Source organism: Coffea arabica, chromosome 3c, assembly GCF_036785885.1.
Source record: "Coffea arabica cultivar ET-39 chromosome 3c, Coffea Arabica ET-39 HiFi, whole genome shotgun sequence".
Lineage (NCBI taxonomy): Eukaryota > Viridiplantae > Streptophyta > Magnoliopsida > Gentianales > Rubiaceae > Coffea > Coffea arabica.
Window position 1 is genome coordinate 32,352,936 of NC_092314.1, and position 12,891 is coordinate 32,365,826.

Consider the following 12,891-nt stretch of genomic DNA (forward strand, 5'->3'; position numbering starts at 1 on the left):
GGAAAATGACTAAAACTCAAGAGGAAGCTCTGAGAAGGGAGCTCACTGAGTTGGGGAGTGTGGTTAGGACTTTTGCCAATAAAAATGATGGGGTAGAACAGTCTGTAAGGGCAATGGAGCATAGACAGGAGAATACAGATAAAGCCATCAGAAACTTAGATAAAAAAATATGAGGGAATGATGAACATGATGGCTCAGATCATGGCTAAGTTGAATGACAAGGGGAAGGAAGTAGGATGAGGTAGTTCTGAGAGAGAGACACGGATAGAGATTACCACAGATACAACTGAGAGGATGGGAAGTAAAGGGGGAACCAGGTTACCCAAGATGGATTTCCCTACATTTGATGGAGTTAATCCCAGAGACTGGGTTAGAAGGGCAAACAAGTATTTTCAGATTCATGGAGTGGAGGAAGGGATGAAATCAGATATTGCTTAGCTCCATTTCAAGGAGAAGGCAGATATCTGGTTCCATGGCATGTATCACGAGAAGGGGATGGTTTCCTGGAAGGAGCTAGCAATGGCAGTTTGTGAGAGGTTTGGAGAAGGAGATCCAGAAGAGGCCATAGAGGAGTTCAACAAACTGATGCAAACTGGAAGTGTAACTGAGTACCTAGAGAGGTTCGAATAACTGAAATCCATGGTAATGGTATCTCTTCCTAGTCAACCTAATTCTTACTATAAATCATGCTTTCTTAGTGGCTTAAAAAAAGAAATAGTGAGTATGGTTAGGATGACCAGACCCCTTACCTTAGCAGACACCATTGAAACTGCTAAACTTCAGGAGAGGAACTTGGAAGCCTTTAGAAAAACCCAAGGAAAAATGATGCAGAAATACTCTCTCTCACCCAGTATCCCACCAATCAACAAACAGAATTTCCCTCCACATACTAAAGAGAAGTGGCCTAACTTCCAACCTAAAAGACCAGAACCTTTTTCCAACAGATGCTAGACCTGTAACCCGTGCAGTGGACCAGTTCAAGAGAATTACTCCCTCTGAACTGAGCTACAGGAGAGAAAAGGGGTTGTGCTTCAAGTGTGCTGAACCGTATACCTTGGGACATGTATGCAAACAAGCCCACCTGAATTACATATTGATAGATGAACCTTTTGGGGTAGGGGAGACCTTAGAAGAACCAGGGAAAGACACAAAAGAGTTCTGTGACTGTCCAGAAGGGGAGTTGAGTAATGAAAATATAGCAGTATCCATTCATGCGTTGGCAGGGGGATTGAGCATAAGACACTTAAGCTTAAGGGTAAGATAGCAGGAAGAGAGATCATAATTCTGATAGATAGTGGGAGTACTCACTATTTTATTGATGAAAGGTTAGCAAAGACCATACAACTACCAGCTATTGGGAATCCATTGACGGTCAGGGTTGCCAATGGTGAGCAGTTGGAATCTAGGCAGTTGCAAGGAGCCTTACAGTGGGAAATGCAGGGAAACAAGTTCACACATCAATTCAATACCTTGAAACTGGGGAGCTGTCACATGGTTTTGGGAGTAGATTGGCTAGCCAGGTATAGCCCTTGAGTTTGATTTCAGGCAACTCTCCATGAGGTTCCTACAAAGGAGTCAACCAGTGGAGCTGAAGGGGGAGGTCAGTGAAGTTAAGCTCAAGGCCATCAAAGGGAGTAAACTAGCAAAATGGACGAGGAAGCAAACATATGGGATAACTGCCCAGCTGTGTGTGGTGGAGGAAGAAAAAGAGGACACTGAAATTATACCAACAGAGATGAAGAGTTTGCTGGACAAGTTTGAAGGAGTGTTTGCTGAGCCCCAAGGCATGCCTCCAAAGAGGAGCCACGACCACAGCATTCTATTGAAGGAAGGAGCTACCCCATTCCAGGTCAGGCCCTATAGGTGCCCCTATGTACAAAAGTCAGAAATAGAGAGGTTGGTGAGAGAAATGCTACAAATGGGAATCATTCAGCCTAGTAATAGCCATTTTGCATCCCCAGTGTTACTAGTCAAGAAAAAGGATGGTAGTTGGAGGTTTTGTGTAGACTACAGGCAACTTAATGAACTCACCATGAAGGACAAATTTCCTATGCCACTAATAGATGAGCTTCTTGATGAACTACATGGCTCAAAATACTTCACCAAGATTGACTTGAGGGCTGGTTATCATCAGATCAGGGTCAAAGTGGAGGATATACACAAGACAGCCTTTAGAACCCACCAAAGCCTTTATGAGTTCAAGGTCATGCCATTTGGCCTGACAAATGCCCCAGCTACATTCCGGAGTCTCATGAATCACATTTTCAGGGATCAGTTGAGGAGGTATGTCCTGATTTTTTTCATGACATACTAATTTACAGCCCCTCTCTAGAAGTGCACCTGTAGTAGGTAGCAAAAGTGCTGAACATATTGCAGGAACACCAACTGTATGCCAAGAAGTGTAAATGCTCCTTCGGACAAATAGAGGTAGAATACCATGGCCACATTATCTCAGGAGAAGGAGTAAGAGCAGACCCAAAGAAGGTGGAAAGTATGCTGAAATGGCCCAAACCAGCTTCTGTTAAAGAGCTCAAGGGATTTCTTGGTCTAACAGGATATTACAGAAAATTTATCAAGGGATATGGAGCTATTGCAAAGCCCCTCACCATATTACTGAAAAAGGATGGATTTCACTGGAGTTCAGAAGCAGATGAGGCTTTCCAGAAGCTCAAACTAGCAATGTGCAGCACCCCTATGCTAGCCTTGCCTGATTTCACCAAGCCATTTGAAGTAGAAACTGATGCTTGCTATGGAGGAATTGAAGCAGTGCTGATGCAGGACAGGAGGCCAATAGCATTCTTGAGTCAAAGCCTGGGTCCCAGGAACTTAGGAATGTCTATCTATGAGACGGAACTACTAGCCTTGGTAACTGCTGTTACTAAATGGAGGCACTACCTAGAAGGGAGTAATTTCATTATAAAAACTGACCATCAGAGTCTTAAATACCTCCTAGACCAAAGAGTTACTACAACACTTCAACAGAAATGGCTCACCAAGCTACTGGGACTTAGCTATGAAATTCAATACAAGAAAGGGAAAGAAAATGTAGCAGCAGATGCTCTGTCCAGGAGGGCAAGCAGGGAGGAAGGAGATTGCACTGAGCTAACGTGTGTCATTCCTGAGTGGATGAAGGAGGTTATAGGAAGCTATCAGGGGGATGAAGAAGCCCAGAACCTGATCAGACAGCTAATACTCACACCTGTTAATCCATCAGAATACTCTTATCAGGATGGAGTGCTCAGATACAAAGGAAGGATAGTGATTGGCTCAACAGGAGATGTAAGGAAGAAAATCATTGCTGCAATACATGATTCACAGCTTGGAGGTCATTTTGGAATCCAGGCTAGCTACTTAAGAGCCAAACAACTGTTTCATTGGCCAGGGATGCACAAGGATATCAAGAATGCCGTATTACAGTGTGACACATGCAAGAAATGTAAGGATGAGCACATTGCTTATCCTGGACTCTTTCAACCTCTCCCTGTACCACAGTACTCATGGAGTCATGTCACAATGGATTTTATTGAAGGTCTGCCAATATCAGAAAAGAAGGACATTATTATGGTGGTGGTGGACAGACTCACCAAATCAGCCCATTTCATCAACCTCTCACATCCTTTTGATGCACCCACAGTAGCCAGACTCTTTCTGGATCACATCTGCAAGCTACACGGGGTTCCCTTAAGTATGCTATCTGACAGAGACAAGGTGTTCACTAGTCAATTCTGGACTGAACTCTTCACCTTGCTGGGAATAGGATTGAAGTTAAGCATTGCCTATCATCCCCAAACAGATGGCCAGTCTGAGAGGGTAAATCAAGTACTGAAAATGTACTTAAGATGTATGACACATTTGGAGCCAAAAAGGTGGAATGCATGGCTCTCCCTTGCTGAGTGGTGGTATAACACTACCTACCACACAACCATTCAGATGAGTCCATTCGAGGCCCTGTATGGCATGGCTCCCCCTCAGTTGGCAATAGGACCCTACTCTCATTCTAGAGTAGCAACAGTGGAGGATCATTTAAAGGACCGACAAATGATGGATGGAATTCTCAAAACAAACTTGCAGGAAGCTCAAAACAGAATGAAGTTCTATGCTGACCAAAGTAGGAGTGAAAGGTCATTCAATGTAGGGGATTGGGTCTACTTGAGGTTGCAGCCATATAGGCAAATGTCAGTGGAGCTGAGGAACAACACCAAGCTGTCTGCTAAATATTTTGGCCCTTATCAAGTGATCCAGAAAATAGGAGAGGTAGTATATAAACTTAAGCTACCTGAAGGGTCTAAGATTCACCATGTGTTTCATGTATCCTTGCTAAAGAAAAAAGTAGGGGAGAATACAACTCCGGTGCTCCAGTTACCAAACTTAGATGAAAAGGGACATTTGAGGGTGGCACCAACAGTAATTCTGGATCGCAGGACCATCAAAAGGAGAAATGCAGCAGTAGTGCAGTGGCTCATTCACTGGTGGGGAACCACTCCTGCTGAAGCTACTTGGGAAGATGCGGAGAAGATAAGGAGGGAATTCCTTGAATTTCAATCTTGAGGACAAGATTGATTGAAGGAGGAGCAATTGTCATGGAGCAGAAAATAGCTAAGAGAAGCTGAAAACATGAAATTAAGTACCACGCCTTTAGCAAGTAACTTCAAGTCAGCTGCAAACGTGGAATACTGGCATCACGCCTTTATGAAGTAAAGAAGACGTGCAAAATAAAGAAGATTGCAGGTGACGGCGTGAGAATCAGAATCACGCCTTTCCTGGGAACAAGCTCAAGCAACGTGAGCTTCTAAGCAAGTGGCTTTACAACAGATTCTGTTAACTCCTCACATGGCTGAGCTGGATTAGGAAGCGACAAAGGAGCTGGTTGTTAGCTAACTCTATATAAGGAGAGGATCCGTAGTAGAAGGATAGGGATTTTGTTAGTCATTGTAAGGGATCATTCCCTGAGCCTCTCTTCTTTTGTTTCCTTCATTCTGTCATTTTCCTCTCTTTTCCCGCCCAATCTGTAATCTTCTTATTCAATCAATACCAATACAATTTCGTTGGTTGTTCATCAGTTCATTATTGATTTTTCTGTTATTAATCTTCTGTTTTTCATTAGTCTTATCAATCCATTCCATTGGAAGCAGCTCTGTTGCCTAGTTTCTGTTTGATACCATCACAAGCCACTGGTGAAGCCTTGAAGGTAATTAATCCATGTTGCATGTAGATTTTTTAGCTTTAATTAATGGTACACAAGCTACTTGCCTCTCAAATTCTAGATTTTTTGTCTCTCGTATAGCACTGCCTTAAGACTCCTTTTGCTTCTTGTAGAACTAAATTTGCCTCTTGAACCTTATTCTGCACCCTTTTGGCCTGAGAATCATCAGAACAACCCAAAACTGCTAATATTCCCCACATGATTTTTAGTGATCTATTGCAGTCCTTTTTCCCCCTTGTTTCTGTTTATTTGTTGAATTTTAGTGGAAAGATAGGTATATAACCAGGATTAGCTGAAAATTAAAACTTGAACTGGCACTATAGATAGATGGATATATGCAGGGGATAGAATCTGAGGATGGATAATGTCAGGAAATTGGATAAAAATACAAAAAGTAGTGTTAAAAGAAAGAAAGAAAAAAAGAAAGAAAGATGAAAAAGGAGAGAAATTTAGGGAGGTGTAACATGAAACGAGCAGAAAAAGTTTATGAAGTGAGAATGGTAGAGAGGGCAGAGTGAGTTTAAAAGAAAGAATTTGCCTTAGACTCCTTTTTGGCTTGAGCAACATTAGCCTCCCTCTGATTCTCATATATCTTTACTTGGGATTTGATCATCTGTGTTTGCTGGCATTTTGTTCTATAGATGTATGTATTTCATGCATCTACGTTGGCTGGCTGACTTATTGCTGGAGTTGTTGTTTGGAATTTAGAAACTTAGAAATAGTCTTTAATTGTTGTTTGGCTGGAGCTATGGTGCACTGACTCGATATTTAGTAAGCATAGACTGAAAAATGCATTTTAAGGGCCACACTTTTCAAAGTTACATGCACGGTTGATAAGCAACTAAGCCTACCACAGTAAAACCTCACTTCAATTATACATATCTAGAAAAGGACTTGAAAGAAAACCCAATAACTTTGTTTTGGTGTTTAAGTGAAACCACAAAGGCATTTTTACAGTGGTGGACAGATTATGCAAATGTTTGAACTATGATCTTTTTGCATGAGATAAGATATGTAAATGGATCACTTTAAGCTGCCTATTCTTCATAGTTAAACAAAAAAGAATCCCATGTGCAACTTAATAATCTACCTGAGAGCTAGTAGATACAATTCACCAATATATGCTATAAACAGAATGCTAATACCAATTCCCAGGACAGCAGGGGGGGACCCCGCAAGAGAAGATGACAGTAAACACCAAAACTAAAAATCATTTAAAGCTGAAAAACCAATGATGAAGAACCATAGAAAATCAAACCTTGTTTACATCTAGAGACTATACATAGAAGGTTATGGTGTGGATCGTAGTGAGTGCTTGATCTACTTTGAGCACTGTTCATCCACAAATTGATAGACGATATGGTTACACTCTCCAAGAATGGAGGCTGTACAGATGAATGAAATCTGTTAGACAGCTAGGCAATCAATATAAGCATTAAAAAATTATAAAAAAAATAAAAAGTTAGGCAACCCAGATTTATTTTAAAAAAACGAACAGAGAAAGCAAAACCATTTCAACATCCTCCCTCAAGCATTCCAACTGAACCTTCTCTGTGCACTCATTATTCAGAATTGGCACGTGATTCAGTAATCAAAGATTAATACCAGTTTAGGTCATCATATGCCTTAAGCAGTTTACATAATCTGCACACTACACTATGAGACTAACAAAAAGTTGCTTGAATAGCTCTAGATACAGATGCAAAAACAAAAAAAAAGAAAAAGAAAAAGAAAACAAAAAAAACAACCTAGTCGAGTATCGAGCGTTGACATGTTAAGTTCAAAAGCTCGACGAGTGTATGGTGTAAATTACATATATAAGCCCGAACTTGTTTGATCCTAAACGAGTCGATCTCCAGCATCTCATAAAGTTTAGTGAATCTAACTCGATCATAAAAATTCATGCTTAATCGAGTCAAGCTCGATCTTGAACGCTACTATATCAAGTCGAGCTAGAGCACGAGCATGACATTGCTCGTGATCGATTGGACTCATCTGCATTTTTACCCCTAGCACTAGATTGATTCCTATGGTTCGGTGCATTTTCATTTTATGATTTATGAGACGAAATCTAATTATTGACCCAATTTTTTTCCTTAAAAAAAGGAAAATGATAATTAAGATGCTGAAACCTTGGTCCGGCCTGTAACATTTTCGGTGGGTCGGGCGGGGGTTGGACTCGGCTTTCTGGACTGTCCGAGAGAGAATAGACGGGCTCCCTATTTAACTACTATTTTTCCCTCTTTTCTTCAGCTCAATTTTACATCACCATTGACTCAACTCTAGAAGAGAATTCTCTCCGAACTGAGCAGAATCCAATAAAATTACAGATAGCTTCAAAATTGTGTCGTTTGGGGAGCGTTTCGTTGATACTGACTGAGAATCATAGAATGGAAGACTCAGAACAGAGGAAAGGAAAGGTGATGTCACTGTCGTCGTTGTTCCCGCCGGAGGAAACCCAGAAAGCATCGGAGCGCGTCCAGGACACGATCGCCGAGCGCCGCAATCAACTCGACCAGCTGAAGAGCTTTGTTTCTGACAACACCAACCTCATCAATCTCGTCCAAACACTCCCCAATGAACTCCAACACCAAATTATGGTAATTCCTTAAACCCCTCCAAAAAGAATGCAATTTTTAAGGGATTTATGTGATTATTCCTTTGAAATTAATATGATTTTGGATGATATTTTTCAGGTGCCCTTCGGAAAGGTGGCGTTTTTTCCCGGCCGGTTGATTCACACAAATGAATTTATGGTAATGCCTTGTATATTTTATCTGGCTTTCTGCAGGGATTTCAGGTTTTTCATGTATGGTTTTGAATTTATGTGAGCTTTTGACATGCCTAACTTCAGTTATTTGATGGGTTTTTTTGCCGATTATGCATAGTAGTACTTTGATGGGATTAAAAGATTCTTGAGTTAGTGCTGTTTATAGACTGTGGGGAAAGGAAATGTCAATTTGTGGCTACCACAGGATAATTATAAAATGGGATGGTCATTTTTAAGTTGTTGATTACTACCGCCTAAGAGGTGTGTAATGCAGTGTGCTTTCGCGATTGTACGAACTGTTCAGGAATTTGTTTCCACTATGCCCCATTTGCACCGGATCTTTGTTTGTTTAAGTACACATTGTGGTTAAGGAATCTAGAGAAGCGATAGCCTACTAGTTGATGTTTGTCCTTGCTTATTTTACCTATCAAAAGAAAAGTGAATAATCAATGCAATAGCTTTTGTCAGGTTCTCCTTGGAGATGGATACTATGCAGAAAGAACATCCAAGCAAACAGTTGAAATTTTGAAAAGGAGAGGAAAGATTCTAGAGTCTCAATTTGAATCTCTCAAGGCTGACATTCAGGACCTTAAAACTGAAGCTTCTTTTTTTAATGCTACAGCTAATGAGGCAGCGGTAAGCCTGTTCATCTGCATTGGTGCATGGGTACTTTACATGTGCTTAAATATACTACAATTTAATAATCCTGGCTTCAAAATTTTATTTTTGTCCCTTTACTCCAGCATTAGCAAGCGATAGCATATGTTTTAAGTTGATCTAAAAAGCTTGTCACCCGTGCTAATTATAACTTGTTTGTGCCGTTTGAAATGGCTTAGAGAGAGCCATGTAAGCTGTTTGTGGACCTAGGGGAGGGTGATATAAGTACATCAATTAGGTTTTTAAAAGAGGACACAAGAAGTATACTAGTATGCTTCCATGTCATGTTAGGTATGTTTGATGTCTCTGTCCAACATGTTGGAGCATTATCTTAGTTATCGGTGTTCGCTGCATTGCAGTATGATGTAATACTGTCCAAGTATTGCAAAGTAATATGGTTTTGGGACAGGATTGTATTCTCATTGGCAAAAAGTCATGCTAGGTTGTGGCTACGGAATTTATGTAATCAAGGTACTTATGAGCACTACGTGGACTCTAGAGTATTTTGTTGCATTTCTGACCCACTTATTGCAGGTAGGTGGTTTGCCAAGTAGTATATTATACCATTAAAATGTTATGCTCTTGGGCCATAGGGAATAGTTATGAGATGTCTTTGCAAATGAGGACCTAGGATTTCTATTCACTGCTGTTGACAACATGGATTATTATTTGGCTTAATTTTTCAAGTCATTTTGACAGGGTGATCTTGTAGAAATAGTTGAAGACTATGTGGAGGAAAATCCTATGGCTGAGGTATCTAAAGCAGGCAGGTCTTCTTCTTTTTAGCTTGTCAATAGAGATTATAGTCTGCTTTGAGCTTGGTAGTGAGTTTAATGTTTCTTTCAAATGTAATAGTTCTGAAAAATTTTAATTTGTATCTCTCATGATTCTAATTGTTGAAAACATGTTCAAAGGATGTTTGGTCTGGATTTTTCTTTTTTAATTAAAGTTTTTAAAAGTTCTAGACATGAGAGTGCCAAAGATTGGATAAAATCTGTGAAGATCTCAAGTGTTTTGTAGACATGTTTGTTGCTCAGGAAGAACAACTTTTGTAGACCATGGCTGATCTATTTCATCATACAAATTATAGACACGAGACATTTAGAGACTCCATGTATGAATAAGCAAGCTTATTGGATGATAGTGAATAATCATCTTTTCATGGAGAAAAGAAAAGCTTAGTTGGATTAGTTGGATGCCAGTTATTCATATCAAAAGACTAATTTTGTGTTGAAAAACTAATTTCCTTTGTCTAGTCGGATTGCAGGGTGATCTGGTCAATGTTTCAATATTCTGTTTAGTCTGACATTGTTTAGAAAAAGTTGTGAGGTTTTGGCCATCTCAAACCATATAAAATGTCATGGAGGGAGTGATGGATAATTTCTTCATCATCATACCAGTTTAATGGGATGAGGACCCAGGTCCAAATTATTTTAGGAGCTTTGGTGTTGATACTGATTAGCAGCATTTCCATTGCAAATTCTGCTATAGAACCATGTAGATTTGCCTTTCCTTCTTCTGAATGTTTTCACTATTTTAACCTTCATAATTAGTTTTCATCCAAAAGCGCGCGCTTCGCAAGCATGAGAAGTTTTTGCCTTCTGTTAAGTTAGTAAACTTTTGGTAAACAAAAATTGTATTGCAACTGGCATTATAACGTTGACAAATTTTTGTTAATCCTTGAATATTTTAGGTGAATCAAAAGCTGATTTTCCCAGTTCATCTGAGGCTGAAACTACCAGAATTGGATATCAAGATGATGAATATGCTCATATATTCTCCAGAATTGATGAACTTGAAAAAGAAGAAGAAGATGCTGAGAAGGATGATGATGATCTAGATCACACTACAGATAAAAGAGATTATGAAACGGGGGTATTAAGCAATTACACTTTAATTCCTTTTATATTTTGGATTGAACATATAGTGGCAGAGCAAACTGCACCAAGTGTCATTTACTTGCCAGTTGCCAGGAAAGTACATGATTAAGTAGTTTCATGTACTGAATTCACTCTACAGTAGTTTCAGTACCATCCGAAGCATTAGTTGGAAGCTTTTGTTTTTGACAATTTTCAACTTTATTATGCAGGTGTATGGCTCAAAGGTGACATCTGTGCATCAAGGTGAGTTTTGTGCATGTGTTGTTTGAATTACAAGATTATCCAAAAGGTCTGTCTCTTCAGAATGGGTCTGGGTTTACACCCAGCTATGTTTTAGTATATAACTTAATTCACTTTGCATTATTCTACTTCTGCTTACAAGCAGTACATTCTGGGTATTTGCTGTCCGCTTGTTATCCTTGTGAATTGCACATGATCCTCCGAATTGTCAACTGCTATTTGTAGGCTTGTATTCCTGAAATAATATTTTCAATTCATCCTTGTTCCTAAGTTCCTCTGCCATTTCCTTCTTTTAGATGGTTCATCACATGGTGGACGGCAAGCTTCCAGTAAACCAACTGAGAAGGCTTTGGAGCTTCCTGAAATAAAGGATGTTATCCAGGGTCCAGCTGTAAGCAAAAAAGTGGTACCATTCTTGTTCCTTGTCACCATTAGATGAAATTTTTTGGTGGTGCGTCATGTTAACGCTCATTTGCTCCATCCGCACAAGGAGTGGAGTAGGCATGCAAAATAGGAAAGCCCATAAAAGTGACTGCACAACATTATTTGCTGTTGACTTGCCAAGGAGAGAATTTGCCTTTTTGATTCCTTGTTTTGTGCGTCCCTTGTAATCAACATGTGATTCTTTTCTTTCCCTTCAGGGTTTTGCTCAGACAACAGAAACAAGTTCCAGTAGTAGTGGTAGCAAGGCATGTTTTCTTCGGGTGATAGTTTTTCATGGATCTGCTATGTTAAATGGTGATATAATTCAATTCCTGACGTCGATTTGTTAATGGCATACAGGCTTTTACCGGTTCGATTGTGGAGCACACCCATAATCTTGAGACAAACCCAAGGGAACCGACCGTTGCACCTAGCGCTAAGCCAGTCTCAAGATTCAGGATGAGTAGGAAGTAGCTAATGATATGAGAAAAATGCCTCGAGCAGAATTATGAGTTTTGCCCTTTTTTTTTGGAAAACAGGTTGATGTTCGTACCATGAAGGACAACAATATTTATACCAACATCTGTAAGACCAATCCATGTCTCGCAAACAACATCCGTATTACTTTATTTGGTTTTACTAAGCAATGCTTCAGCGGTTAAACTGTTTAAGGTTTGCAGAAAATAATAAAGAATCCCTGAATTCTAGAATGACTGACAAAAAGGGTCAAATAGATAAGTTGTTCAGGATCAAAATGCAGTTGGCTCAAGGGAATTACCTATACTTGGATACCTTCAAAAGAAAATTTTTGTTCAGTTCCTTGTCATTTATAATTTTCTTTTATTCTAGCCATTTGATAGCATTGTTCACCAGAGAGAGAGAGAGAGAGAGTAAATTTTCATAGTCCACTACTTGTTCTCTGGTTCGTGTTCATCTTCATAAGTTACAGCTTGAAACAAGAATAGAAATGCACCTCAAAGGAGAGAGCAGGTAAATCCAAGAATAATTGAGACAGTCAGCAGACACCTGGTATCCAGCAGTTAAAAAACGAGGACGAGTCTTTGAATATTTTTTTCAAAACCTGACAATTCTAAAGTGTTTTGAAAAGTACTCAACTTTCCTTTAGTCAAAATAGTGAATATAAAAAATGTTGAAGTTGGTCTACTATAACAAAATGGGTCCAATTGTCATATGCTATATATCTGCAGTTACTACATGTTTGAGTCATAAATCTCTGAACGGCTTTGAATAGGAACAGCAAGCTCGGAAATATAGGGATTAAACCTCCAAGCACCAATGAATTTGTCGGTTGGCTTGGGCTCAGGAGTGATGTTCAATTTGCCAATTATTTGATCGAGAGTGCAACATCACTTGAGATGATCATTATTAATCGCTTTCATCAACGTTTCACTGACCATGGATCGAAAGAGATTGGGAGGAAGCTTTATCATGTAAAACGCAGCTCGAGAGAAAATCACCTCCCATAGCCACAATAAGTCTTACTTAACCGTGTTTTAGGATTCAATCAATGATATGTGAAGGATAATTATCGGACCTGGTAAAAGTAATTAAGCATCCTCCAGTGGATCAGAAGCGGATTACAACATCCAAGGTACAGGTTCTATCACATTATTGGCATATCTGGCAATTGAGCGGGTTGGGAGCGAGTTAATATTGGCTTTCGCTTAAATGGATTATATCTAACCCATCCAACTTTA

The 12,891-nt window shown here is 39.6% G+C and overlaps 1 protein-coding gene across 5 annotated transcripts; it reads left to right on the forward strand.

The window, feature by feature from the left end:
* The first annotated feature begins 5,169 nt into the window (after positions 1–5,169).
* On the forward strand, positions 5,170–11,844 carry LOC113734938 (uncharacterized). 5 transcript variants are annotated; one of them, XM_072082556.1, is made up of 10 exons: positions 5,170–5,188; positions 7,457–7,803; positions 7,900–7,959; positions 8,442–8,609; positions 9,330–9,396; positions 10,324–10,505; positions 10,720–10,753; positions 11,047–11,156; positions 11,392–11,439; positions 11,534–11,844. In XM_072082556.1, exons 2-10 carry the CDS (start codon positions 7,594–7,596, stop codon positions 11,645–11,647), a joined length of 993 nt encoding a protein of 330 aa, XP_071938657.1. In that variant the 5' UTR covers positions 5,170–5,188; positions 7,457–7,593; the 3' UTR covers positions 11,648–11,844. The 5 variants fall into 5 exon arrangements, 4 of the variants coding, with proteins under 4 accessions (XP_071938657.1, XP_027117520.2, XP_071938658.1 ...); XR_011841669.1 differs by lacking the exon at positions 5,170–5,188 and having other exon boundaries at positions 7,348–7,803; positions 11,241–11,439; positions 11,534–11,709; XM_027261719.2 differs by lacking the exon at positions 5,170–5,188 and having other exon boundaries at positions 7,348–7,803; positions 11,047–11,141.
* Positions 11,845–12,891: the final 1,047 nt, after the last annotated feature.

Coding starts and splice junctions, on each gene's coding strand:
- LOC113734938 (XM_072082556.1), top strand. CDS start 7,594: ATGGAAGACTCAGAACAGAGGAAAGGAAAGGTGATGTCACTGTCGTCG. Junction 7,960..8,441: donor TTCACACAAATGAATTTATG/GTAATGCCTTGT, acceptor AGCTTTTGTCAG/GTTCTCCTTGGAGATGGATA. Junction 11,157..11,391: donor CAGCTGTAAGCAAAAAAGTG/GTACCATTCTTG, acceptor CTTTCCCTTCAG/GGTTTTGCTCAGACAACAGA.